The sequence below is a fragment of the Erinaceus europaeus genome, chromosome 4 (assembly GCF_950295315.1).
Source record: "Erinaceus europaeus chromosome 4, mEriEur2.1, whole genome shotgun sequence".
NCBI classification, from domain to species: domain Eukaryota; kingdom Metazoa; phylum Chordata; class Mammalia; order Eulipotyphla; family Erinaceidae; genus Erinaceus; species Erinaceus europaeus.
Genome location: NC_080165.1, coordinates 87744583 through 87770618, shown reverse-complemented (window position 1 = coordinate 87770618; position 26036 = coordinate 87744583). Strand labels below are relative to the sequence as shown.

Below are 26036 nucleotides of genomic sequence, written 5' to 3'. Positions count from 1 at the left end.
CCTCAGAACAGCCCCCAGGGACTGGAGAGTCACTCCTCACAGGCTCCCTGGCTGAGCTATTTTCTTTACCAAGATATTTGTCTCACCAAGGCTGTCATTCCAAAGCTTTGTCCCTTTTTGTTTTCCTTCTCCTTTTTTAAAGTGGCTGGACCTCTTATTTGAGTGACAAAATACCTGACCAATCAGAACCTCACCCCTGCCTGGGAAAGACTACCTGGAGGTTTTTTATGTTTTTCATGAATACTTCTTACAATTGGTTGTCTTTGCTCAGGCTGCCTGATCTTGAGCTGTCAAGCTGCACACTGACTGTTAGGGTTTTTTACTCTATTCTATGTTATTATTACTATTATTATATACATATGTCCCTTTTGCCCTCTCCTTCTTTAGGTTGACCAAATTAACTGTCATTGTTTTCTCCATTGCTAGGTGACTGGGTGTCCTACCAGTGTGAGTGGAACTTGTTTCTCTCTACCACTTCCCTCCACTCTCCCCTTTTTCCCTCCTCCTAGCTAATTAAAAAAAAAATAACACTTTCCTTTACTGCTGTTTTTTTTTCTTTTTCTTTTCTCTTATTCTTGTCTTCTTTTCTTACTTCCTCCATCTTTTGATTTCTGAATAAACTGATAAGCATTTGTGAATTATTCTGGGGAAACACTGTGACACTGTGTGAATGTGTGTGTGTGTGTGTGTGTGTGTGTGTGTGTGTGTGTGTTTGTGTGTGTGTGTGTGTGTGTGTCTTCACTAGTTCCCTTTCTCCTCCAGAATGCTATCGCTAGAATTTACAGTGGACAGTAGATATGCACAATTGTCTATTCTTGCTTTCCCTTTTTTCCTTTCTCTTTCATCTTCCTTTGGATTTGGTTGCTATTTTTTCTTGGACTGGAGCTGTTCTTTGGCTAACTGGTATTGGTTGAACTCCATCAATATTTACTTCAGTTACTAATGTTGTAATCTCTGGAGTTGGGTGACTACATTTGTAATAAAGGTATTTAATATAGCGTGGCTTGTACTCAAAAAACAACAATTGAAGAGTGACAGAAAGAGAAATATAAACAACACATCAATAAAAAGAAAATGGTTAAATCAAAGCCAAATAAAACTGATACCACAATGAATCAAGACATGAGCCCAGAAGAAACTCCAAATCAATCAGAAGTAACCATAGATAAGAATAGTATGCAAGCAATAGTAAACTTAATAATCACAGAAATGAAGACAACTACAGAAAAGGGCTATCAGAATTAGGAAAACAACAGATGAGACCCTCAAGGAAAATACTAGCTACCACTAGGTAATTAGAAAACTGAAAGCTGAAAGAGCTGATTTAAAAGGCTAATTAGCAGAACAAGTGAATACTATAACTGAATTTAAGAAAGAAGCTGAGGGAAGGGAAAGCAGGTTAACAGAAGCAGAAAAAAGAATTAGCCAGACAGAGGATAAGTTAGAGAAAACAAAGAAACAGCTAAAAGAACTCAAAAAGAAATTGAGAGACACTGAAAACAACAGAGACATATGGGATGATCCCAAAAGAAGTAACATTCACATAATTGGCCTACCAGAGGAAGAAAGATAGGAAGGGGAATTAAACATTCTAGAAGAAATTATAGAAGAAAACTTCATAGAACTAAACAACAGAAAGGACATCAAGATTCAAGAGGCCCAGAGAGTTCCAAACAGAATCAACCCAGACCTGAAGACACCAAGACGCATCATAGTTACAATGAAAAGAAGCAAGGCTAAAGAAAGGATCATTAAGGCTGTAAGAGAAAAACAAAAAGTCACATACAGGGGAAAACCCACAAGACTATCATCAGAATTCTCCACTCAAACTCTAAAAGCCAGAAGAGAATGGCAAGATATCTATTGAGCCCTGAATGAAAAAGGGTTTCAACCAAGGATAATATATCCTGCAAGACTTTCATTCAGATTAGATGGAAGGATTATACCTTCTCAGACAGACAACAGTTAAAAGAGATAACCATCACCAAGCCTGCCCTGAAAGAGGTTCTAAAAGACTTTTTATAAACAAGAACGTCACGATAATATTTGCAATATATCAGAGCAAATAAAAAATTGTTGAATAATGGCACTACAATACATTTAATCCATAATATCAATAAATGTCCATGGCTTAAATTCACCCAGTAAAAGGCACAGAGCAGGAGGATGGATCAGAAAACACAACCCAATCATATGCTGCTTGCAAAAATACCATCTGATCCAACAATACAAACACAGGCTTAAAGTGAAGGGATGGAAAATTGTCCTACAGGATAATGGACCACAAAAAAGGGCAGGAATAGTCATTCTCATCTTTGACACAATAGATTTTAAATTAATAAAGTAATAAAAGATAGGCAAAGCCATTACATAATAATTACAAAATCAATTAACCAAAAGATTTAACAATATTATCATGTATGCACCCAATGAGGGCCCATTTAAATACATCAAACATGCACTAAAAAAACTACAAAAATACATCAATAGTAATTCAATAACAGTGGGGGATTTTAACACCCCACTATCACACTTAGGGAGATCAACAAAGCAGAGAATCAACAAAGAAACAGAATTACATGAAGAGATGAACAGACTATACCTCCTGGACATTTTCAGAGTTCTTCACATTCTTTTGAAATACAGCACATACTCAAGGACAGACCACATGTTAGGCCACAAAGACAGTATCAACAAACTAGAGAGCATTTAAATCATCCCAACTATCTTCTCAGACCACAGTGGAGTAAAACTAACATTTAACAGCAAACAGAAAATTACCAAAAGTCACAGAATTTGGAAACTCAAGAATATGATGCTTAAGAACCTCTGGGTCAGAGAGAAACTCGAGCAAGAAATTCAAATATTCCTGGAAACAAATGAAAATGAAGACACAATCTATCAAAATATTTGGGACACAGCTAAAGCAGTATTGAGAGGGAAACTCATAGCCATACAATCACATTAGACAACAAGAAAAAGTTCTAATAAATGACCTTACAGCACGCCTTAAGGACTTAGAGGAAGAGGAACAAAGGGACACTAAAGCAACCAGAAGGACAGAAATCACTAAAATTAGAGCAGAAATAAACACTGAAAATAAGAGAACCATACAAAAGATCGATGAAGCCAAATGTTGGTTCTTTGAAAAATTAAACAAGATTGACACACCCCTAGCCAGATTCAATAAAAAAAAAAGGAAGAGACTCAAATACATAGAATTGTAAACAATAGACGAGATATCACAACTGATACCACAGAAATCCAGAAAATCATGCAAAACTTCTATGAAGAACTATACAACATGAAGCTAGAGAATCTCAAAGAAGTGGAAGAATTAATATGCCCTTCCAAAACTGAACCAAACAGAACTACAAAACCTAAATGCACCAATCACAGACAAAGAAATTGAAACAGGTATTAAGAATCCCAGAACTAAGAAGCCCAGAACTAAACCCCCACACCTATGGACATCTAATCTTTGATAAGAGGACCCAAACTAGTAAATGGAGGAAGGAGGCTCTCTTTAATAAATGGTGCCATTAATTTATGAAAATGTCATTTTTGTACACTACCTACTTTTTTATTTTATCTTAAACAATTTAATGGACTAATCTTTTCAGAGTAACTTTTTCTAAAATTATATAGTTTCTCACTGGTCCTCTAGGATTAGCACTATGTAGTACTTTTTTTAAGGAAAGTTTATTTTATTTATTTATTTATAGAAATAGAGAAATTGGGAGAGAAGGGGGAGATAGGAAGAGAGAAAGAACAGATGCCTGTACTACCGCTTCACCAATAGTGAAGCTTCTCCCCTGTAGGCAGAGACTGTGGGCGTGAACCAATTTTTCTCAAGAATTTTAGCATGTGCTCTTCTTATCCTTGTTGGGCTAGGATAATTAACACTATCTCCTTTTATTTTCAGAGTAGCTTAATTTTTGGACTATAAATAGTAGAGTCATCTCATTTAAATTTTCTATACATATTTACTTGAACAAAAAACAGACTTAATCTCATTCTACATACCTCCTAGCTCCATAGTCATATAGAGATTTGTTCCTTTCTCTGACCCTGCTTATAATTTCCAAAGCTCTTTTATGTGATTATAACAGCCAAGAACAGTCACAAATAACTTCCTTCTCCTCTAAGAATCATTTAATCTCAATATGTGGACCACCCTAGAGACTGAGCCTCTCCATTTCTGTTTCTACAAAACATCTATCTGAAAATGTTATATAGAGAGTAACCTATAGACTAGATGAAAAGTCTGGTTTTCAATTCTACTTCCTGACTATCTTTTTTTAAATTTTTTTATAAAAAAGGAAACATTGACTAAACCATAGGATAAGAGGGGTACAACTTCACACAATTCCCACCACCAGAAGTCTGTTTCCCATCCCCTTCCCTGACAGCTTTCCTATTCCTTAACCCTCTGGGAGTATAGACTCAAGGTCATTGTAAGATGCAGAAGGTGGAAGGTCTGGCTTCTGTAATTGCTTCCCCACTGAACTTGGGCATTGACAGGTCAATCCATACTCCCAGCCTGTCTCTCTCTTTCCCTAGTAAGGTGGGGCTCTGGGGAATTAGAGCTCCAGGACACATTGGTGGGGTTGTTTGTCCAGGGGAGTCTGGTTGGCATCATGCTCGCATCTGGAACCTGGTGGTTAAAAAGAGAATCAACATACAAAGCCAAACAAATTGTTGACCAATCATGGACCTAAAGGCTGGAATAGTGCAGATGAAGAGTTGGGGGTTCCTCCATTTTGTAGATAGTTAGTAGGCATATTTTAGTTATTTTCCAAAGGGCCTGTAGCTATACTAGTTTCTTTTTTTTTTCTTTTTCTTTTTTCCCGAGCCTGAAATCTGATATGCTGGTGGATCCAAGTTATTATCTGGGGAGATGATGTCATAGTTGGAAAAAGGACCAGAAATCTGGATCAGGGAAAAGAATAGCTCCCTACTATGGGAAAGGGGTATAAATATTGTTGACTGCAAACCGCATCAATTTGATCTTATCTGCGGCCCATATTCAGCTTAGGATCCTATGTGACCTCTGCATCCCTGTAGATCTGAGCTCATATTCTGTGGTCCTAAATAGGAACATTCCAAGCTGCCCCAATAGCAGGACTCATCTTCCTCAGGTATAGCATAGAGTATGTTGTCCATCCTCCATTCAGAGGATGGAACATTCTCTACCATTGTTGATCCAAGTTGATGGCAAGGTCCTATGGGGGCCCACAAAGGGATCTATGTGTTGTTCCTTATAAAGATGACCAGTAACAATGGAGAGAGGGATTTATTCAAGGTCTAGGCCCATCATGTCTGTTTTGGAATCTCAGGACTCTCCGATTAGGGCCCCAGCTGATGGGGTGGCCTGATAGTGACTAAAGAGTCACCTGACTATCTTTTTTAAATAGAAAACTGAAGAATAAACTCATGGCCTCATGCACATGCAGTATGGTTGAACAGTCTCCAAGGCACATTGTTTTCCTTCCATTCCTTTACAGAGTAGAGAAAGGAGGGGTATCTCATCACTGTCCTACCATTGGTAGAGCTCCTCCTGTGCATGTCCATGGTACTGCCATGTGTTGCTAGAGTTGGCATTCAGGGTCTCCTGCCAGCTTAAGTATGTGCTTCACTGGGTAAACTACATCCTGGTCCCTTTTATTTTACTTTATTTTTTGCCTATAGGGTTATCTCTGGTATTCAGTGCCTGCACTATGAATCCACTGCTCCTGGAGGCCATTTTTCCCATTTTGTTGCCCTTTGTTGTTGCCCTTGTGTTTATTATTGTTATTGTTGCCATTTCTGTTACTGGATAGACAGAGATAAATCTAGAGAGGAAGGGAAAACAGAGAGGGGGAGAGAAGGACAGGCACCTACAAACATGCTTTACCTCTTGTGAAGTGACACTCCTGCAGGTGAGGAACCGGAGGCTCCAACCCAGATCCTTATGCCAGTCTTTGTGCTTCGTGACAGATGTGCTTAACACATTGCCCTACCGCCCAACCCCCCTGGTCATTTTTTTTAACTTGAAAAAAAAGAGATTTTTGTTTTCTACTCCTCAATGGGTCTTCCATTCTCAGAAACATGTATACTACTGCTGTTTCCCTAATCTCATCAAAATTTACTAGATTCTTCTTCAGGACTGTATCCTCACAGTGAACTAGCAATGGCAGGGACCTGCCCCCCTGTCTAAAGGCAGGCTGGGTCATCCTATTCTGCCACTCATGGAAAACAGGTTCTAAAATAAGTGTAGCCTAGAATGTTTCCAGCTATGACTATGGATTGTGAGCTCTGTTGTTGCGGTGGTCTGGTGCCGGGCTGCACCGCGGAGAAGAGAGCGGACGTCCAGAGCAAAGGGGTACACAAATCTTTATTATAGGATGGGGGGGGGGAGGTTTGGTTCAGACCACGTGCAGCCAGCCGGCAATGGCCCACCACGGGGGGAGAGCAGGGAGCGAGACCTCAGAGAGGGCCGACCACGGGGGGAGAGCAGGGAGCGAGACCTCAGAGAGGGAGAGCCGAGAGCCCAGAGAGAGAGAGGGGAGGGGTGAGGGGGCTTTTTATTGGGCGACAACCAGGGGTGCCGTGTAGAGCCAGGATTGGTTGAAAGGGGGCACTCTAGGATTTTGCGGGGCATAGAAAAACCTGGGGGCGGAGACTGCATCAGAATAACTCCTCAGCAACAGAGCTCATTCTGACAAGGACTCAGAGGTTGTATAGGATCCTTTGCTAAATATGAACAGATACAGGCCCCAGGTTAGATCACTGTGGTAAACAGCTAATTGTATTTATATATTTTCTTCAAGTTTGAGAGCAACTCTCTGCCCTAATCCTGCTTTATACTTCTGCTCTCAACTCTGACACCATCTTCCCAGACAACATTTCTAGTCCAATTCCATGTTAGCTATCATGCTCAACCAGATTATTAAAACATAGGCTCCTAGGAACATTCCCAAAACAGATTATAGCTTCCTTCTATCATATGGTCCCTACTTTCATATGCTCTATTCCTACTTTATGGTTCCTATTTATTAAATATTCCGGTCTGCTTTCCAGCTTACTGCCTCTCAGCCACCAAGCTGCAGACGCTACTATGATTCCATCCTGACTTCCCTGGGCAGATTATCTCACCAATGTTTCCTGGAACCTCACCTCTGTAGAGCCCTACCCCACTAGGGGAAAACAGAAACAGGCTGTTGGTATGGATCGACTTGCCAAGACCCATGTCCTGCAGAGAAACAATTACAGAATTCTCAACTTCAGCACCCCAAAAAGAATTGTGATCCATACTCCCAGAGGAGTAAACAATAGAAAAGTTTCCAATGGAACACAACTCTCGTGGTGGAAACTGCATGGAATTATAGCCCTATTATCTTACAATCTTATAAATCAATATTAAATCACTAATAATAATAAAAGAAAGTAGCAAGTGCAAGGCTGAACTAATCTTGGAAAGTCATACTACTTACAAAGTCCTTTCAATAGGGATTGTATTGAAAATGGGATGCAACCTATAAAAAATAGAATTTTCAAAGTTAAAAGTATACTTCTCATTTAAACAAAGAAAAGAAATTGCCAGATTTATCCATAGTCTACCATGCCTGTGATCTTCATCACCCTGAGGTATCCAGAACAATCCCAGTAACCACTGAAACCAGCAACCCTAAGATACACAGGACTTCCAGCATCACTTGCTGGAATAACCACTTCAGAGAACACTAAAGAATTACTATGTTCCAAGATTGGACAGGACAGAACAGAAAGGTATTTAAATAGAAGTAAATGAAAATTTTTGTTCTAACCTTTTTTTTTGCAGTTTTTGAAAATTAAAGTTTTGTAATTAATAGTAGCCTACAGGGTTGTAGAGTTACAGGATATAGTTCCATACCACACCTACCACCACAATTCTGTACCGTCACCTTCCCACTATAGCCACCATAGTTCTCACTGAGTCTTAAAGACAGTTTATGTTTTCTTTTTTTATTTGCTTCTTTTTTTCTTTTTAGGGTCATATATTCCAGTTCTCTAGATTCTACATATGAGTGAACCCATCAACTAGTTGTCTTTCACCTTTTCATCTCTTTATTTATTTCACTAAGCATAGTTACCTCCAGTTTCATCATCTACTTTGTCTCAAAAGACTCAATATGATTTTTTTTAACCACAGGGTAGCATCCCATGGAATATATATTCCACAACTCCTTTTTTAATTTTTTATTTATAAAAAGGAAACAATGACTAAATCATAGGATAAGAGGGGTACAACTTCACACAATTCCCACCACCAGAACTCTGTATCACATCCCCTCCCCTGATAGCTTTCCTATTCTTTAACCCTCTGGGAGTATGGACACAAGGTCATTGTGGGATGAAGAAGGTTGAAGGTCTGGCTTCTGTAATTGCTTCCCCGCTGAACATGGGCATTGACAGGTCGATCCATACTCCTAGCCTGTCATTCTCTTTCCCTAGTGGGGAAGGGTTCTGGGAAAAAGGAGCTCCAGGACACATTGGTGGGGTTGTTTGTCCAGGGAAGTCTAGTTGGCATCATGCTAGCATCTGGAACCCAGTGGTTGAAAAGAGAGTTAACATACAAAGCCAAACAAATTGTTGACCAATCATGGACCTAAATAAAGGCTGGAATAGTGCAGATGAAGAGTCTACAACTTCTTTAAACAGTCATAGGTCAATGGACATTTAAGCTATTTCCAGTTTGTGGCTGTAGCAGATACTACAGCTATGAATATCGGGGTGCATATGTTCTTTTACTTAAGTATTTGCATAACTTTGGGTAAATACTTAAGAATATTAGTTGTAGAATAAAAACTACACAAATATCCCTCTATTTAATCTTCCCAGTTACTTTTCCCCTGAATTTATCCATTTAGACAGTTTTTTAATCATTTAGAAACAAAGATTATCTAGAGATGTTACACAAAGATAAAAACTACAATTTATGTATAGTAGTGGTGCTATATATCCTCTTCAGCCATTCGCATATATAAGTAGAGCCATTCATATATATAAGTAGAGCCATTCAAATGATTTCTGGGAAATGGAGTGAAGCAAAGTTCACTTAAGTGATAAGAAATGTATGTTTCTTTCCTCTGATACATTATACCTTCCCCACCCTCCTCCAGATAAACAGAAAGGACGTAGAAGAGAAGAAGTCTGAGTTTCTGAATAACTTCTTGATACATAATGATCAAATCATCCATACTTGACTTAAACAAGAAATAATCTGTAATTATTTTTAGCCATTTGAAACGAAGCACTATTTGCTAAAATCCCTAGGTACACTGGCTAAAAAAATCATACTCTTAGATGTTAAGCCTAGAATAGAAATTAACCTTTTTATTTACATATCTTTATCTTTATCTACATATCTCCATACATTTAAAGGACTCAGGTGATTTTTTTCTTGGAAGAATAAACAAAATTTAAGGTGGACACTAGTTTTTAGAGAGTCGTCTTATCTTCCACACTTTCTAAATATATAACTTTTCCAAATGATCAAATAACTGGTATCAATATGAAAAACTTATATTCAGAAGTAGAGCCCATTTCTTTTTGAGGATAGATATAAGTCTTTGGAGAGAACAACTTTCATCCTTAATAATATAAACTATGCAGAATTGTATTTGTTCATCACTCATCTATACTGGAAGTCATTCCTTAGTCTGTAAGTTAGAATGAATTATTGTCAATAAGAAGATAAATGGTCCCAAAGATATAATCAATTAGTCACAAGAAGAGTAGGAAAATATGTAACCAACACTACTATATTATGAGAAAATTAGTATCAATGACTAAATTAAAACCATTGATTGGATTAAAGTAGGGGCTTTTTATTTCTAAAGCTGAAAGCTTTCTTCACACTTTAAAGTAGGTACAATATAACTGGAATTGGTGTACAAAGGTGGAAGAGCAGATGTCTTTCCCACACTAAGAAACTATTTCCAGGAGGGGCATGTGGTGGTACAACTGGTTGAATGCACAAATTACAATGCACAAGGACCCAGGTTTGAGCCCCCAGTCCCCACCTGCAAGGGGAAAGTTTCATGAGTGGTGAAGCAGGGCTGCAGGTGTCTCTCTTTCTCTCCTTCTCTATCACCCTATTCCCTCTCTATTTCTGGATGTCTCTATCCAATAAATAAATTAAGACAATAAGAAATTTTTTAAAAAGAAGAAATTATTTCCACTGGCTCTAAATAACTAGATACCACCATTATCCATTAATATTGAAAACAAGTCAATATAGCCTTTATTATATGAATCTCATGTTCTATTTCACATAACTATAAGCTGTTCTGTCCAAATTCCAACTCCAGTTTGTTTTTGTTTTTTTATATAAGTTCAGCTGTGATCTATGGTTCATTCTGTTAAGTCTTTTCCATAGTCCCTCTATTACATATTATATACACACCTTCAGTGCTTCCTTTTCTCTCTCACATCCTAACACCTTCATTTAATCACCTCTTAATCATTTGCCTGAAAAGTAAAACCTCCAGTCACTTATTGTTTCCTTCCATATGCTGCTGTGAAATGACTCCCCATGGGATTCACCTAACATTCCATCCATGTTCATTTGGCTATGTGAACTGTGATTCCAGCACTCCAAAGCTTTTAAGCTCCTTCTTTCCAAAAAAAACTCATAGCTAACACCATTATTTCCTCACAAAACAGCTAACATCTGCAGATGAAACATCAAAACAAAGAAAAAAGTTTTGCACAGCTCTGCTAAAGTTGGATGCAACCTTTATTGGCCACTTTAGGCAATAAATCAATGTTGTATTTTCATTATCTATTAAAAAATAACCATAGTGGCTGATTTTTAATTCCCCCTCAGAGAAAGTCAGTAACTTGGTTGTTTACTATGACTAATTAGTCTTTTGGCCATCCAGTAACTGATTAAACAAAATTTCTATTTGGAAACTAATCTCTACCAAAATTCATCAGGTTTCTCAGAAGCATTAACTTTTATTATGCAAATGAGCAGTTTTTAGATACATTGTTTAATTTAGTCAGTAAGATAAAGTATACCAACAAATTGTTTATCTAAAGTAAGAGTTCAGTGCTTATTAGAATTATTCTAAAATTATTCATATTAGTCACACCTAATAAAGTTAAACCATTTTATCTTTTTAAAATCATTTTTAAAACTTTTTTATCTATTTGTTATACAATCTTAGATAACATAGGTTCATTTTAGAACTAAGGAAATATGGCCCCTGCACTATAAGACTGAGAAAAATCCCAAGTTTCCTAATTCCAGCTGTTTCCTGTATATCATAATGGTCTTTAGTCATAGCCTATTCTTTTTTTTCAGGTTTTTATTTTTATTTATTGATAGAGATAGGCAGAAACTGAGAGAGAAGGGGAAGGTAGATGGAAAGAAAAGACACCTGCAGCACTGCTTCATCCCCCTGCAGGTAGCCTATTCTTTTTGATTAGTATGTATCAGATCAGATTTTAATGTGTATTAATCTTCTGTAGAGTTAATTAAAACACTGTTTCCTGGGACCATCTCCAGAGGTTATACTTTGTTCAGTCAAGTCACTCATGAAATTGTCATTCTAATCAGCTCACAGATGATGGCAATGTCACTGATTCCAGGACAACAATTTAAGAACTACAATACTTACTTAAGCCCACTTTTAACAAAAAGAAAAAGGAAAGAAGTTATTTTACTAGGTTTAAAACAGTCCATCTGCAAGGTAGCGCAAAGCACAAGGACTGGCGTAAGGATCATCATTTCTCCTTTGGCTAGTTCTGCTTCTGTTTCTATCCCTGTCATGCCAGGTTCCCCTGCATTGCTTAATGCTGTGGTCTATTTACATAATCATTGTTTTGTTTGGTTTAATCCCCATTGGTTTAATCCCCACTGGTTTAATCCCCACTGGTTCCTGCTCTTTATCCACTCCGCCCCCTTATCCTATGTACTTCCTTTTTCCACCCAACCACTCCATCTCAGAAGATATTTAAAGGCAGATCAATAAACGCAGCCTTGTATTGTGTGTTCCCACTCCTAGAGTCCCAGTTAGTTCCTGATCCCTTTCCAATGCAGCAGCCTAGGTTGGCTCTGGTCTAGTTCTCTCCAACCCAGAGAGTATGTGCCTGGGAAGAAGCACCCTCAGGCTAACCTGGCAACTTTCTATCAAACAATAAAATTCAGGGGGCCAGGCAGGAGCACATTGGGTTAAGCGCACATGGGGCAAAGTGCAAGGACCAGAGTAAGAATCCCGGTTTGAGCCTTCAGCTCCCCACCTGAAAGGAGTTCGCCTCACAAGCAGTGAAGCAGGTCTGCAGGAGTCTGTCCTTCCCTCCCCCTCTGTCTACCTCTCCTCTCTCAATTTCTCTTTGTCCTATCCAACAACAATGACAGCAAAAAGAAAATAAATAAAATAACAACAATAAACAACAAAGGCAACAAAAGGGAAAAAGGAGAATGTAAAAAAATTAAAATAAAATAAAACTGACTAAAATTCCAATTGCATATATTATGCATTCTAACTGCACAGTTTGAATAGCACATTCTCTCTCCTTTAAAATACTGCTTCATTTTATGTGGATATAACTTATCTTTCCTTACTTGAATTATTTCAACCAATCAAGAAAAATGGTCTTTTTCATAGGATGCACCAAAATAAAAAATAAAATAAAAATTCACACAACACTAGTCTCAAACAATCATATATATATATATATATATATATATATATATATATTCCACAAGTCATTTAAACATATAAATATCTCAATTTAAGTTTTCTAGTGGTATTTTAAAAATTCTAACACCAGAAATACCTTCAAATGTTAGAGAACACTGGAAACACAAATTATTCTAATGCTGAATAGTTTGAGAGAATGTGAGGTGATTCTTTAGGAAAGGTTTCAAGATATGCTCCTCCACCAAACCACCACATACCCTCTAAAGGTCTCCTTTCTGTTCTTGTGGAAAAAAGTAATTTAATCCCCCTCAAGTTTTAAAGGTCAGGTTTCAGAATTAAGATTATATATATAATATAATTGATTTATTTTAATGGAGATACAATGGGAAAGATACAGAGAGAAAGAGACCTGAACACTGCTCAGCTCTGATTTACAATGGTCTAGGGTATTGAACCTGGAATTTGAGTCTCAGGCATCAAAATCTTTCTGCATACTATCTCCCCAGCCTGAGCTATATATTTTTAACGAGTATGATTCAGTTTATTATTTTGTTTTAAATTATCTTTATTTATTTATTGGATAAACAGAGCCAGAAATTGAGGAGGAAGGGGGTGATAAAGAGGAAGAGAGATAGAGAGAGACCTGCAACACTTCTTCACCACTTGTGAAGCTTTCCCCCTACAGGTGGGGACTGGGGGCTTGAACCTGGGTTCATGTACATTGTAATATGTTTGTTCAACCAAGTGCATCAACCACCTGGCCCGATTCAGTTTGTTTGTTTCTTTTCACTAGAGACAAACTGAGAAGAGAGGGGAAGATAAGGGAGTGAGAGAGAAACACCCCTTTTATCACTCAAGAAGCTTCCTCCCCTGCAGGTGGGGACTGAGGACTTGAACTCAGGTCCTTGTGCACTATAATGTGTTCACTCCAGCAGGTGCACACCTCCTGCCCCAAACTATATAATTTTATGTCATTTATGATTAGCTGCACTTTGCTTCTTTAAAATGATAGGTTACAATCACGGAGATAGACAGTGGTAGCACATGCACTTTCATGCCCTAGAAGTCTCAAACATCCCAGGTTTGATCCCAAGCACCACCACATGCCAGAGCTGAGTAGTGGCTCTGGTCTCGGTTTCTCTCTCCCTCTCCCTCTCCCTCCCTCCCTCCCTCCCTCCCTCTCTTTCAATGTTAAGGAAAAGTTCAAGATATGACAACTTGGTAGTAGGTAAGGTATGCTGACATCTTGGAGAGAGTAAAAATGAGGCCTTAAGCAACAGTCTTGTAAAATAGCATTTCCTCAATAAAGTGACAAAAAATAAAACAGATTTATCTACAACTTTACTAATACGTTAAAAAGAAAAGATTATAATAAATGAGCAATAGTGGGGGTAAGATAACATAATGGTTATGCAAAGAGATTCTCATACCTGAGGCTCCAAAGTCCCAGGTTCAAATCCCCTCTACACCACCATAAGCCATAGATAAACAGTGCTATGGTTAAAATAATAATTTTTTTAAAAAAATGAGTAATAAAACATTATCTTCTCAAATTCAAATTCTTACTGGTCAACAGGTTGATATGAAATAGTGGAAGATGAAGGCTCTGGAATCTAGCATGGGAGTAAGAGGTAAGTCCTGTGTATCTACTGAGGATGTCACCAACAGAGCCTTAGTAATCCCTTGAGACTTCAAGTTCCTCAACCTTCAGGTTAAAGTGATAATAACAAGATCTTTGCAGAACAACAAGAGTTAAATTATGTAATGTGTTTAATGCTATCACTAAAATAAGTTCAATTGGTTAAAGAATGACTAATATTATAGTTATTACTGTGTAATTTCCAAAATTCGTGTTAATACTACAGATAGAAACAGTTAGGTAGTATTTCAGATAATATGCACACTTTCATTTGTCCAATGGAAGTCAGTTGCAAATCTAGAGCAGGCAAGCTAAAATAAAAGCATTGCCCCAAATAGTACATTATTTTAAATTTATTTCATTTTTGAGGTAATCTTAATTTATGACTATAAATGTTTTAGAAGTACAACTTTACAACTATTCAAAATTACTACACTGAGGAGTCAGGTGGTGATACAGCACCTGTTAGAGCACACATGTTAATAAGCATAAGGAGGCAGGTTTCCACTTAGGGAGAAGTGCTGCAAGGGTCTGCTCTCTGTCTTTTCCCTTTCCCTTTCTCTCTTTCACCCCCTATAAAAATAGCCAACAAAAATAATGGAATCTATAAAGCATGGAGCCCAAGCAATAACTCTGATGGAACACACACACGCACGCACGCACCCCGCACGCACGCACGCATGCACACCCCACAGTTTGCCAGAATACAACCTCCACCAAAGGCCATTAGACCCTTGCTGATCTCAGAATGACTGATGTCACAACTTGCATTTGAATTGCCACTTTTAATTTCTTTTCTTCCAATAGAAAGTTGTTGGTATAAAATTATAATGGGATTGGGGTGCTGGGAATTCAGTACAACCCGCTCTTCTCTTCAGAAGGATATAAGGCCCAATATCTTAAGAGCATTCTTTCTGATCTTTGACTGTGAGTTGCCTTCTTTTTGAGCAGATTTACCTATTAATCTATCTAGTTAGTTAATTAATTAGTTGGTTAGTTTCTTAAGGAAGATTACTTCTCTGTGTTTTCATTACCTGGGTGCCAGCCCATATTCCATCTCATGGAAGCTTGCCTAGATTTCAGGTCAATTTTTTGCACAGTATTTTCCATGTATTACTGGGGCTTTGCTGTTGCTGTAGACTAATAATATTTTCTGATTAAGACAAAAGTTTGACATTTTACTTAACAAGTTATCACTAAGCCTTTTCCATCAAAAGGTCAACTTCTGTATACATTTTTCAAAGGATAAGTAGATTTAAGAGATCTGGCTCTCTAGAGTATACTAGCTTATGTTCCATCTCCTTTAACACAAGCTTTCCTTTCAGTATTTCATAGAGCAAATATTCTGCTGAATTAAATATTAAAATCTTGCTATAAGGGAATCAGGACTAAGTGATAGCAGACATTCATTAGTGAAACTTTGAATAACTACATCTGTTTCTCCATAGGTCTTGCAAAAGTCATTTTAAACACAGCCTTAACGCCTTTGCAAACAGAGCTCCAAACTGCCCTTAGCTTTTATGTTTGACTAGATGCACAGCTTTCCATAAAATACAAGGTTTGAACTATTCCATAGCACTTTAAAAGCTAGGAAATTCTTGATCCTTAAGTCAAAATTCTCAAAAAGTAGAAATTGTACTTAACAAAAACAAGAATCACATTTTTACTTCAATATCAACATATATTTGGCTTCTATTTCACTGTGAAATAAATACAGATTGAATAAAAAAAATTAAAGTGAATTCCAGACTCTCTACACCCAGTGGGTTACAGATGTATGAAAGAGGTGGCAGAGAGCCACTCCATTTCTTTCCGATCCAAAAACATTTGGAAGGAAACCCCAGAAAGAAAGACATCTGACTGACGTGTTCTTTGGGGGGTTTCCTGTCTCCTGGTTTGCCAAGCTTCCTAGACCCCATGACTTGTTAATAAAGTTCACCAAAAAGATTTTATAAAATGCTGATTTCATAGAATGAAACTTATTGAAGGCATTTTATGTCACTGATGTTTCCTGACATCTGCATTTTCCAACTTCACAAATTCAAGGAAGCGTGACTTGGAAAGTTGCAAGTAATAAAGTGACATTTGATGCCCTTACTATCGCACATATTCACCTCAAAACAACGAATCCAAAACTGCAGACCACAGCTAAGATACTGCAATAGAGAAGCTGCCTCACCCTGAGGGTATCATTATATCCCCTAATGTTTCTACAACTTCTCCTATAAAATAGAATCCTGAAATGATGCGTATTGTACATTGTGAATTAATCCAATAGAAACACAATCATGAAAATGAATGGAAAGCTAGATTCTATGCTCTCTGGCATTCGTAATGCCAGATTAAAAAAAAAAAAATAGGTGTTCAAACTTCCAGAAGCAGCACTTGGATTTACAATTATACATTATAGTTCAATATAAAAATTATAAATATGGTTTAAAATTCGCCTGCCCCACTAGGGAAAGAGAGAGACAGGCTGGGAGTATGGATTGACCTGTCAATGCCCATATACAGTGAGAAAGCAATTACAGAAGCCAGACCTTCCACCTTCTGCATCCCATAATGACCCTGGGTCTATACTCCCAAAGGGATAAAGAATAGGAAAGCTATCAGGGGAGGGGATGGGATATGGAGTTCTAGTGGTAGGAAATGTGTGGAGTTGTACCTCTCTTTTCCTATGGTTTCTGTCAGTGTTTCCTTTTTATAAATAAAAATTTAAAAAAAAATTCTTTTTAAAAAACATTTTTATTATTGGGTAGAGACAGAGAAGAATTGAAAGGAGAGGGAAGATAGAGAGGAAAAGAGACACAGAGACACTTGCAGCCCTGCTTCACCACTCATGAATCTTTCTAGCTAGAGGTGGGGACTAGAGGTTTAAACCTGGGTCCTTGAACACTATATATAATTTGTTCACTTAGCTGGTGTGCCACTGCTTGGCCCCTAGCCCCTAAGGGTTAAAATTCTTAATTCTAGCTTATGGAAATAATAGATTTGATGTTATTAAATACCTTCTTTTACCAAACGGAAAGTTAATTTGGGTAAAAGCATCTGAAGTTTATATTATGAGTACATTCTATATTTAACATACACACATAAATCATATAATAAGCATTATCTAATCTACATATTTAGGTTTTTTGGGCAACAGGTATATATGGTGTTACCCCTTGAAAAAAAAACTCCATCTAGCACTAAACTTACTTTATATTTAGTAAAGAGATACTTCTACGTCTTTATATGTAGTTGGCAAGGAGTTTTTCTTCAATGCAGAAAATAAAGATGGGTCCACTAAGCACTATACAAGAATTGGACTCAGAGAAGAAAATGAAAAGGACAAAGAAGAAACACTTATAAGAAAATTCTCACCATTTGTAAAAGTAAATATTTAATTTCAAATTAAAATAAAAAGATAACGATATATTTGTAATCATAAAGCACAGAAATTATTTGCTCTATATGAGACAGTAAATTATCTAAATGATAACTAGTTAGATTGTATGATACAAACAGGAGTTAATACAAATACAGGTAGACACCTGTGTCTAATATACATTGATAATCAAATGAATATTTATCCATGATTTCACTGTATCAGTTCCACCCATTTACCGAGAAATATTCAGTCATCTCATTCTGACCAACAATTCCTTCAATTCAGCAAGATCCTAGTTGATTGCAAATTCACTTTTACCACAAAGGATGATTTTTTAATCACTCGCTTCCTACATTATATACAAAGAAGTGCACGGACTTGTGTTTTCAAGTCAATTACAAGGAAATACTGGAGATAAAAATCATGTGACCAAAATAAAAAGCAGAGGGGAAAAATTAGGAATTACATATTAAAAGAATACAGCAATGAAAAATGAAAATGTAGTCTGTGCTCTTCTCTCTGTCAGGGACGGAATTCTTTCTATTGAAAACATGTTACGAACTCACATTTCTGGTCCCTGCATCACTGACTAGATACAATAATTTTGCTTATATTTTCAGAGAGCTTTTCAAATTCTATTACGTGGAACTTCATAAAAATCACCCAAATAAAATCAGTGTAGAATATAAACTCTATACACCTGAATGATAAAATAATTTCACTTAAATTTTCTTTTTAAATAGGATATCAAATTAAATAACTAAAATATAAATTCCTAAAATTATGTTTAATTTAGGAATGAACATAATTATAACAACATCCATTAACCAGTATTATTTTCTTCTGTAAAGTAAGAGGTGAACTCTAATTGGTCAGAAAAAGGCTCATTCAAAGAAAAGTTGAAAATGGTAGAAATTTAAAGAGCTGACCACTGGTTATGATTATTATTAGACTATACACTGTTTAAAAACATGCCAGTGAATCCCTTTCCTGGGGATATAACCAGAAAATATATCAGAAAAGATCTGTCACATCTATATTCAGAACAGCACATTTTGGAAGCAATCTAGATGCACAACAGCAGATGAGTGGCTAAGGAATTAGTGGTACATATACAAAATGGAATATTAGCCATTAAAATCGCAAGATTATCTCCTTTGCAGTATCTTTGTCAAAACTTGAAGATATCATATTGAGTGAGATACGCTAAAAAGAGACAAACCAACACCAAATGATCTCACTCACAGATGGAGCTTAAGAAAAAAAAACTAAGAGAAAACAAAATGTGAAACTTGGACTGGGTGTAGTGTATTGCACCAAAGCAATGGACTCTGGGGAAGGAGGGAAAGGAATGGAATGAAGGGACATTGGGGTACTGGAGTATGATGGGGGAAGGGTATAGGTTGAGGAAGCAAATGTCTTGCAGATATCTATCAAGGAGAGCTGAAGTCTTGTGCCTCTGTGTCAGACTGTGCTGTAAACCAATTAACCCTTTAATAAAAATTTTTAATATGTTTTAATAAATTTTAATGTTCAGAAATATTCCTAGTAACTGAGTAAACATACACTTTAGTTGTCAATCAATGACATAGATCTATGAATTAATCCCACTTTAAAATAATCCAGGCATTTTTATCATTTAAGTATATCTCAGCAAAACAAATTTTAATAGAGGTTAAATTATTATCAGCCATGTAGTTGTGGACTTGAGTGTTCTACTTAAGAGTAACAACAGAGAGATGTACAATTGTTATGTAGCATGCTTTATGTTCCTTTTATTATTAGGACTTAAAGGTGTCTGAACTATCACTTCCAAATCAAAATTCTGTTGTGTATTCTTCATATTTATGATTTATTTTGTTTAAACACCACTAACTACATTACATAAAGACATAGAACTGCAGAGTGGGTCTCTATCCCTTGGATGATTAGGAAAAATAAAAGGAAACAAAAATAAAATGGAACTTGGAAATAGATAGACCAGAAGAGAATAAAGGGTCAGAGAAAGTTACAGCACAGAGAGAATAAGCATAAACAAAGCCAGAAGACTTGGAGGAGCTTAGAGCTAATGAAAAAAACAAGAACACAGTCTGAGGGGCAGGAGGTGGGGGTAAAGGGGGGTGTGGACCTAGATGTGAAAGCCAGCTGGAAGAGGAGAAAGCAAGGAATACAGAAGCCAACAGAAATCCAAGGACAGAAAGTATTGGAGATTGAAGGGAACAGGAAATTTATTGGAAACCAAGTTGTTTTTTCTTTTGTATCCAGTGCAGTTCTGTTCCAGAACTCTAGTCTCAGCCTGTAAGAGGCCATAAAGGAAGTCTAAATTCATAGGAATCTATCATGGGTAGGATCCAGGAGTCTGGAAAGACATATTGGAGGAAACATGATATTACAACATACTTTCTGACAGTAGACATGATAATAGAGAAGTGGTAGTGTCACCTAGTTCACAGTTTACCAAAATTAGGTAGGGTACAAATGAAGATAATTGGGCTCCAACACAAAACTACCAAACCAGAATTTCCAGTACATTTAATAAATAACCTCAGGTGACTGTTATTTCCAGAAACATTCAGCAAGTACTTGTTAAGCAGGATAAAAGAAATAGGAAGGAAGGAAGGAAGGAAGGAAGGAAGGAAGGAAGGAAGGAAGGAAGGAAGGAAGGAAGGGAGGGAGGGAGGGAGGAAGGAAGGAAGAAAAATGAGAGTTCTGGAATGAGAACTACCATAAGTCAATTCTTTGCTCTGCTACTCATTACCATGAACTCATTTAACCTTTCTGCATCCCAGTTACTATATTTATAAAACAGACTGTTATGAGGATTAAATGAATTGCTGTAGATAGAGCAATTGGGCAGTGCCCAAGACACACTGAACACTAAGTAATGATAATTATAAAAATGTATTTTGAAGGGGTCAGACAGTGGCACACCTGATTGAGCGCACACAGTATAATGCACAAGGATCAGTGTTCTAGTCCCTGCTCTTCACAAGCAGTGAAGCAGGTCTGCAGGTTTCTCTCTTTCCCTCTCCTTATCTATTTCCCTCTCCCATCTCACAGGGAGGAAGGAACAACTCTCCCGGTTTCTGTTCCTAAGCTCAGTGCACAAGTCAGGAAGCTGTTTTGGGGTACCAGCTAGGAAGCAGCCTTGATCAAAATATTTTTATTTTTTTCCAGAATCACATGTTAAGGCAATTTATGTTATTAATGATTCCACAGTTTAGTGTCTGCATGCTTGAGATACAGTATTTTTTCATTTATTTTTTTAATGTATTGTTTATTTCATTTTTATGAGAGATGGAGGGAGAAAGAGAAAGAAATAGAGACACTAAAGCACTGCTCAGTGCTATGGCAGTGCTGGAAACTGGGGACTCAAAGTCTCAGATATGGAAGTCTTTTATATAAAAGCATCTTCCCATCCAAGAGACAAGATTCTTAAACCAGAACCTGGTTTATACTGAGATATCCAGAAACCCATATTCATCACAAGTCTGTTGAGTTTCAGTCACTCACTTTATTTCACAATTCTTATTTCTTTAACAACTTTCCAAACTACTATTAGCAACCATACCTATTCCTTCTGAAGAACACCAAAGAGTTATTTGTCTGTCCTGTCTCTAAGACTCAGCTCCTACTTTTCCAACTATCAACTCTGCTGTCTAATAACAGACCTACCACATCACCAAGGACTTTAATGAACATTTCTATTGTCTTCTAGCCTCAAATCAAGTCTGGATTTCCCTTGTGGACTCGTCTCATTTGTCACCTAATGTAGAGACTTTGACACCTTGCTTATGACTAGTAGTAATAATGGCATCTTCACTAACTTTTACTTATAAAATATCCAAAGTCGGGCCATGTGGTGGTGCATCTGGCTGAGAACACACATTACAATGTGCAAGAATCCAGGCTTGAGCGTCCCATCCCCATTTGCAGCGGAAAATGCTTTGCAAGTAGTGAAGAAGGGCTGCAGGTGTATCTCTGTCTATCTTTCCTCCCCTCTCAATTTCTAACTGTCTCTACCCAATAAATGAAGATAATAAAAAATTTAATAAGCAAAATAACCAACTCATTTGAGATTCTTGTGATTTGGCCACATTGTCTTATTACATCTATAGAACTTTATCCCTATATCCCAGGTCCACTAAAACTTATTTAATCAGGAGTCTGGCGGTAATGCAGCGGGTTAAGCGCACGTGGAACAAAGCTCAAGGACTGGAGTAAGGATCCCAGTTCGAGCCTCCGGCTGTCCACCTGCAGGGGAGTCGCTTCACAGGTGGTGAAGCAGGTGTACAGGTGTCTATCTTTCCCTCCCCCTCTGTCTTCCCCTCCTCTCTCCATTTCTCTCTGTCCTATCCAACAACAATGACAACAATAATAACTACAACAAGGGCAACAAAAGGGAATAAAAATTTAAAAAATAAAGATGTTAAAAACAAAGTTCAATCCCTGGCATCACATGTGCCAGTGATGCGTTAAAAAAAATTAATGATTTCATTCTTTGAAATACATTTCTTATTTCAAACAGTAGTATTGATTTAAATATATAATTAACACTAGAAAGAATAAACAACCTTAAATATGAAAAGTATAAAGGGGTCAGTGAGGTTGATAGGTATGATATAAAATAAGATAAATAGACAGATCACCAGATACATAATTAGGAATACAGAACAATCAGAGAAGCAGCTTATAAGTAACACATCTAAAGAAAATGATCTGGTAATGGGCATACATCAGTTTGACTCCTGGAATAGCCTGTTTTTTTATAGAAAAAAGCTTTTTATAAAAGTCTTAACTATGGGGGAGTCGGGCGGTAAGGCAGCGGGTTAAGCGCATGTGGTGCAAAGCGCAAGGACCGGCGTAGGGATCCCGGTTAAAGCCCCCAGCTCCCCACCTGCAGGGGAGTCTCTTCACAGGTTGTGAAGCAGGTCTGCAGGTGTCTGTCTTTCTCTCCCCCTCTGTCTTCCTCTCCTCTCTCCATTTCTCTCTGTCCTATCCAATAAGGATGACATCAATAATAACAACAACAATAAAAAAAAACAAGGGCAACAAAGGGGAATAAATAAATATGAAAAAAAAGTCTTAACTATGCCTGAGTATTCTAAATAAGAAAAAATTATAGAATACTAAAGCAAGGAACAGAAGCAGAATTTTTAAAAGTAAAATTTTAAAATAGTGATACAAAAATCAATTTATCAATAAGAGAATTAACAAGGCTATAAAATACTTTCTGAATAAACTGCTAAAATATTGAGACTTCTAGAAAGTTTTATCAAGAGACAGAGCAAAAGTAGAGAAAAAGTAACCATGAAATTCTGAAAAAAATATATAATTTTTAAAGCTTAATTATAAGAAAATATAAATGCCCATAAATGACAAAGATTTAAAATAAGCTTATGCCAAGAGAATTAAAATTGTAGAAGTATTCTATTTAATCATTTATTGATTCACTTGTTTATTTAACAAGTTATTTTGATCCGCAGCCCACATAAAGAAGGAATAAGTAGTATATTGTTTCTGCAAAGCCAAATACCACAATGGGTATATTATTAATTTTTATATTATAAAAAATGTCATTGTTTATGATTTATTTATAGTGATAAGTACTGGGATCTCTGTCTCTTATTAAAAATATTTTTTAATGCAGCATTCTATGGCCCGGTGGTAGTAAACCTATTAGAACATAAATATTACCATATATAACAACCCTGTATGGGAAAAACTCCATGAGCAGTACCACTGGTGTCTCTTGTGTCTCTCCCTTCTCTTTCCTACTTCTTTTACTTTCCACCAAAATTTTTTTTTCCTTTATTGGGGGATTAATGTTTTACATTCAGCAGTAAATACAATAGTTTGTATATGCATAACATTTCTCAGTTTTCCACATAATACAATCCCCACTAGGTCCTCTGTCAACCTTTTCCAGAACCTGTATTCTCCCCACACCCCCACCCCAAAGTCTTTTACTTTGGTGCTCCACTAAAATAACTTAAAAAAAAAAAAAAGCAGTATTCTGTCTGTGAAAACTGAAACCATATTATTTAAATCACATAGCTCATGATTCTTATAAAAGTTGGGAAAGCTGTATGACTAGAGAAATAGTTCAACTGACATAGCATTAGATTTAGTATGCCTAAGATTCCCAGTTCAATCCCGGGAACCACAAGTATCACAGTAATCCATTCCCTATCTATCTATCTATCTGATGTGTAACTCTCTCATATGTAATAAAAGAAATAAGCTGATCAAAATACATGACTTAAGCTGTACTTGAGAAATAATAAATAAATAAATAGGCTTCCCAAGCAGAGTAGTTGGAGAAATAAAAGGCAATCACGAAAGTGTAACTATTTCTCTCAAATGAAGCAAAGATTAGACTAGTGTTGCCCCAGACTTGAACCTTTCGCATTCCCTGATTAGACACCCTAGTTATTATCACTTGTCCAACTTCCACAATTTAAGTGGGCAAAGTGGACACCCTAGCAGCCTACTCTCTATCACTGTCTCCCAAACACACATATGCAAAAATAGAACATTGGGAGTGGGAGGTCAAAGTCTTAAGACTGTGAATAAAAGTTAATTTCTGATTGTGCAAAAGACTGAATATGGAAGTCAAAAGAAAAATGACAATACAAAGATCAAATCAGGAAGCTGGAAAATAAACAGATAAATAAATATGTGAGAAGATAATATTTCTTCCATTGTCAACAACAAGCTCTGAGTCAAGTAACCACAACCACAATTTCTTTTAAATAATGAGAAACAGTATCTCTTAGACAAACAAAAAAAGAGTCAGGTAGCCTGATGTGTTGGAGCAGGATTTGCATACTGAGACTTCTATAAGTTTAGAACTGAGAGGTGCTCTGGTCATAATAAATTAAGAATAAATAAATTTTTTAAAGAAATACAATTTGAATAAATATTACTACAATTTCACATACCCATACAATGCAATGAGTTGAGGATATATATATATGTGTGTGTGTGTGTGTGTGTGTGTTTTTAATAGCAAAATTATGCCTAAGCACTAAAATATCATAACTAGTTTGTTATATTGCTTATAAGATGAATCAAGAATAATTCCTACATCCAACAAAACTTTTAAGAAAACTAAATTCTTATTGCAATTTCTTGCCTCTTTTCTATTTTTAACACTGATGTAACAATTCTTACTATTGTAATCTTAAAATTTTATTCTCAACAGAAAAAAAAATTTAACATACACATTTTCTTTATTACCTGTTATTTTTGGTTGAGAATGCATTAAGCCTTAAATGTGTGTATTACATGTCGTTTAAGTCCCTTGTGAATAAATTTTATTTGGAAAGCTAGTTACAATTTGTGGATATTCTTAAACAGTGTTTAAATAAGTATATTGGATACAATTAGTGATATGATGGATTACTTCATACTACTATGCTTTTCTAGCCTCTGTTAGCTTCATTCCATTTTCTGCCTTCCTGGCATCTTTGTCACCTTTGTTACAAAGAGTGTGCTGGAAATTAGGGCACTATGCTTGGAGTACTCTCAACAGATGCAAATTCTATATTCCATCTTCCCAAGGAAAAATAGAGGAGAAATCGTTTCCTAGATAACTAGCAAATGGTCAAAAATAGGGATTTTGCTGGTTTAATCTTTATGGGGCGGGTCTACAGTTTTCCATCAGAGAGATGATGGCAAACCTCTTATGGAGTGAGGCCCAAGAAAGAGGAACTGCTGTAGGGAGGGGCCTAGGGTGGGGAAGTGAGGAGACTAGAAGCTTGACAGGGGAGAAGCCAAGCGGCCACGTGCAATAAGGTGGGGGGAACCCTAGGTCACGAGGTAGTACCTGCGCGGGGTCCAGTGCCCCAGTAACTGAATCCCCGGTCCAAAGATGCTCCCGGAGAAGCTGCTGGTAGCTGAGGCAGTGCTTCACCGCGGACGGCACATTCCCCATGGTGGGGATAGAAGGGATCCGTGAGGGATGCAGGGCGGGTACCCGGCTGGGAAACTGCGCCAGGCCAGCGGGGAAGCACGCCCCTCCCATGAGCAGTTGGCTTACTGCGGCGGCGCTGAGGGCGGGAACCAGACGCGGCGCCCGCTGGGCCTGAAGGTGCTAGAGGCACCTGCAGAGGACCTACAACACCCATCTGGGGCGGGGTGGAGGGAGGGAGAGCATAATTGAGCCTCAGAATTGTCACATGTGGCGTATTTCCCTCCGTTCACTAAGCTTGGGGAACTGACAGACTCTGCTCACTCGCCACTTAAATTTTTTGCACCAGGTTCAGATCTTAGGAAGAAGGAAAGAAACGGATATAAAAGAATAGGGAATTGAATTGCTTGCAAGACCATGGCGCAAAATCACTGA

The 26036-nt window shown here is 37.2% G+C and overlaps 1 protein-coding gene across 2 annotated transcripts in view; it reads right to left on the bottom strand.

The window, feature by feature from the left end:
• The window catches only part of HMGCLL1 (3-hydroxy-3-methylglutaryl-CoA lyase like 1), a 201917-nt gene extending 176124 nt beyond the window's left edge, over positions 1-25793 (bottom strand). Inside the window, exon 1 of one of the 2 annotated variants that reach the window (XM_060190010.1) lies at positions 25518-25793. In XM_060190010.1, the coding sequence (XP_060045993.1) occupies positions 25518-25715 (198 nt within the window). In that variant the 5' untranslated portion in view covers positions 25716-25793. The remainder of the gene's footprint in view (positions 1-25517) is intronic. The other variant, XM_007516493.3, reaches the window with a different exon arrangement.
• Between the last annotated feature and the right edge of the window lie 243 nt (positions 25794-26036).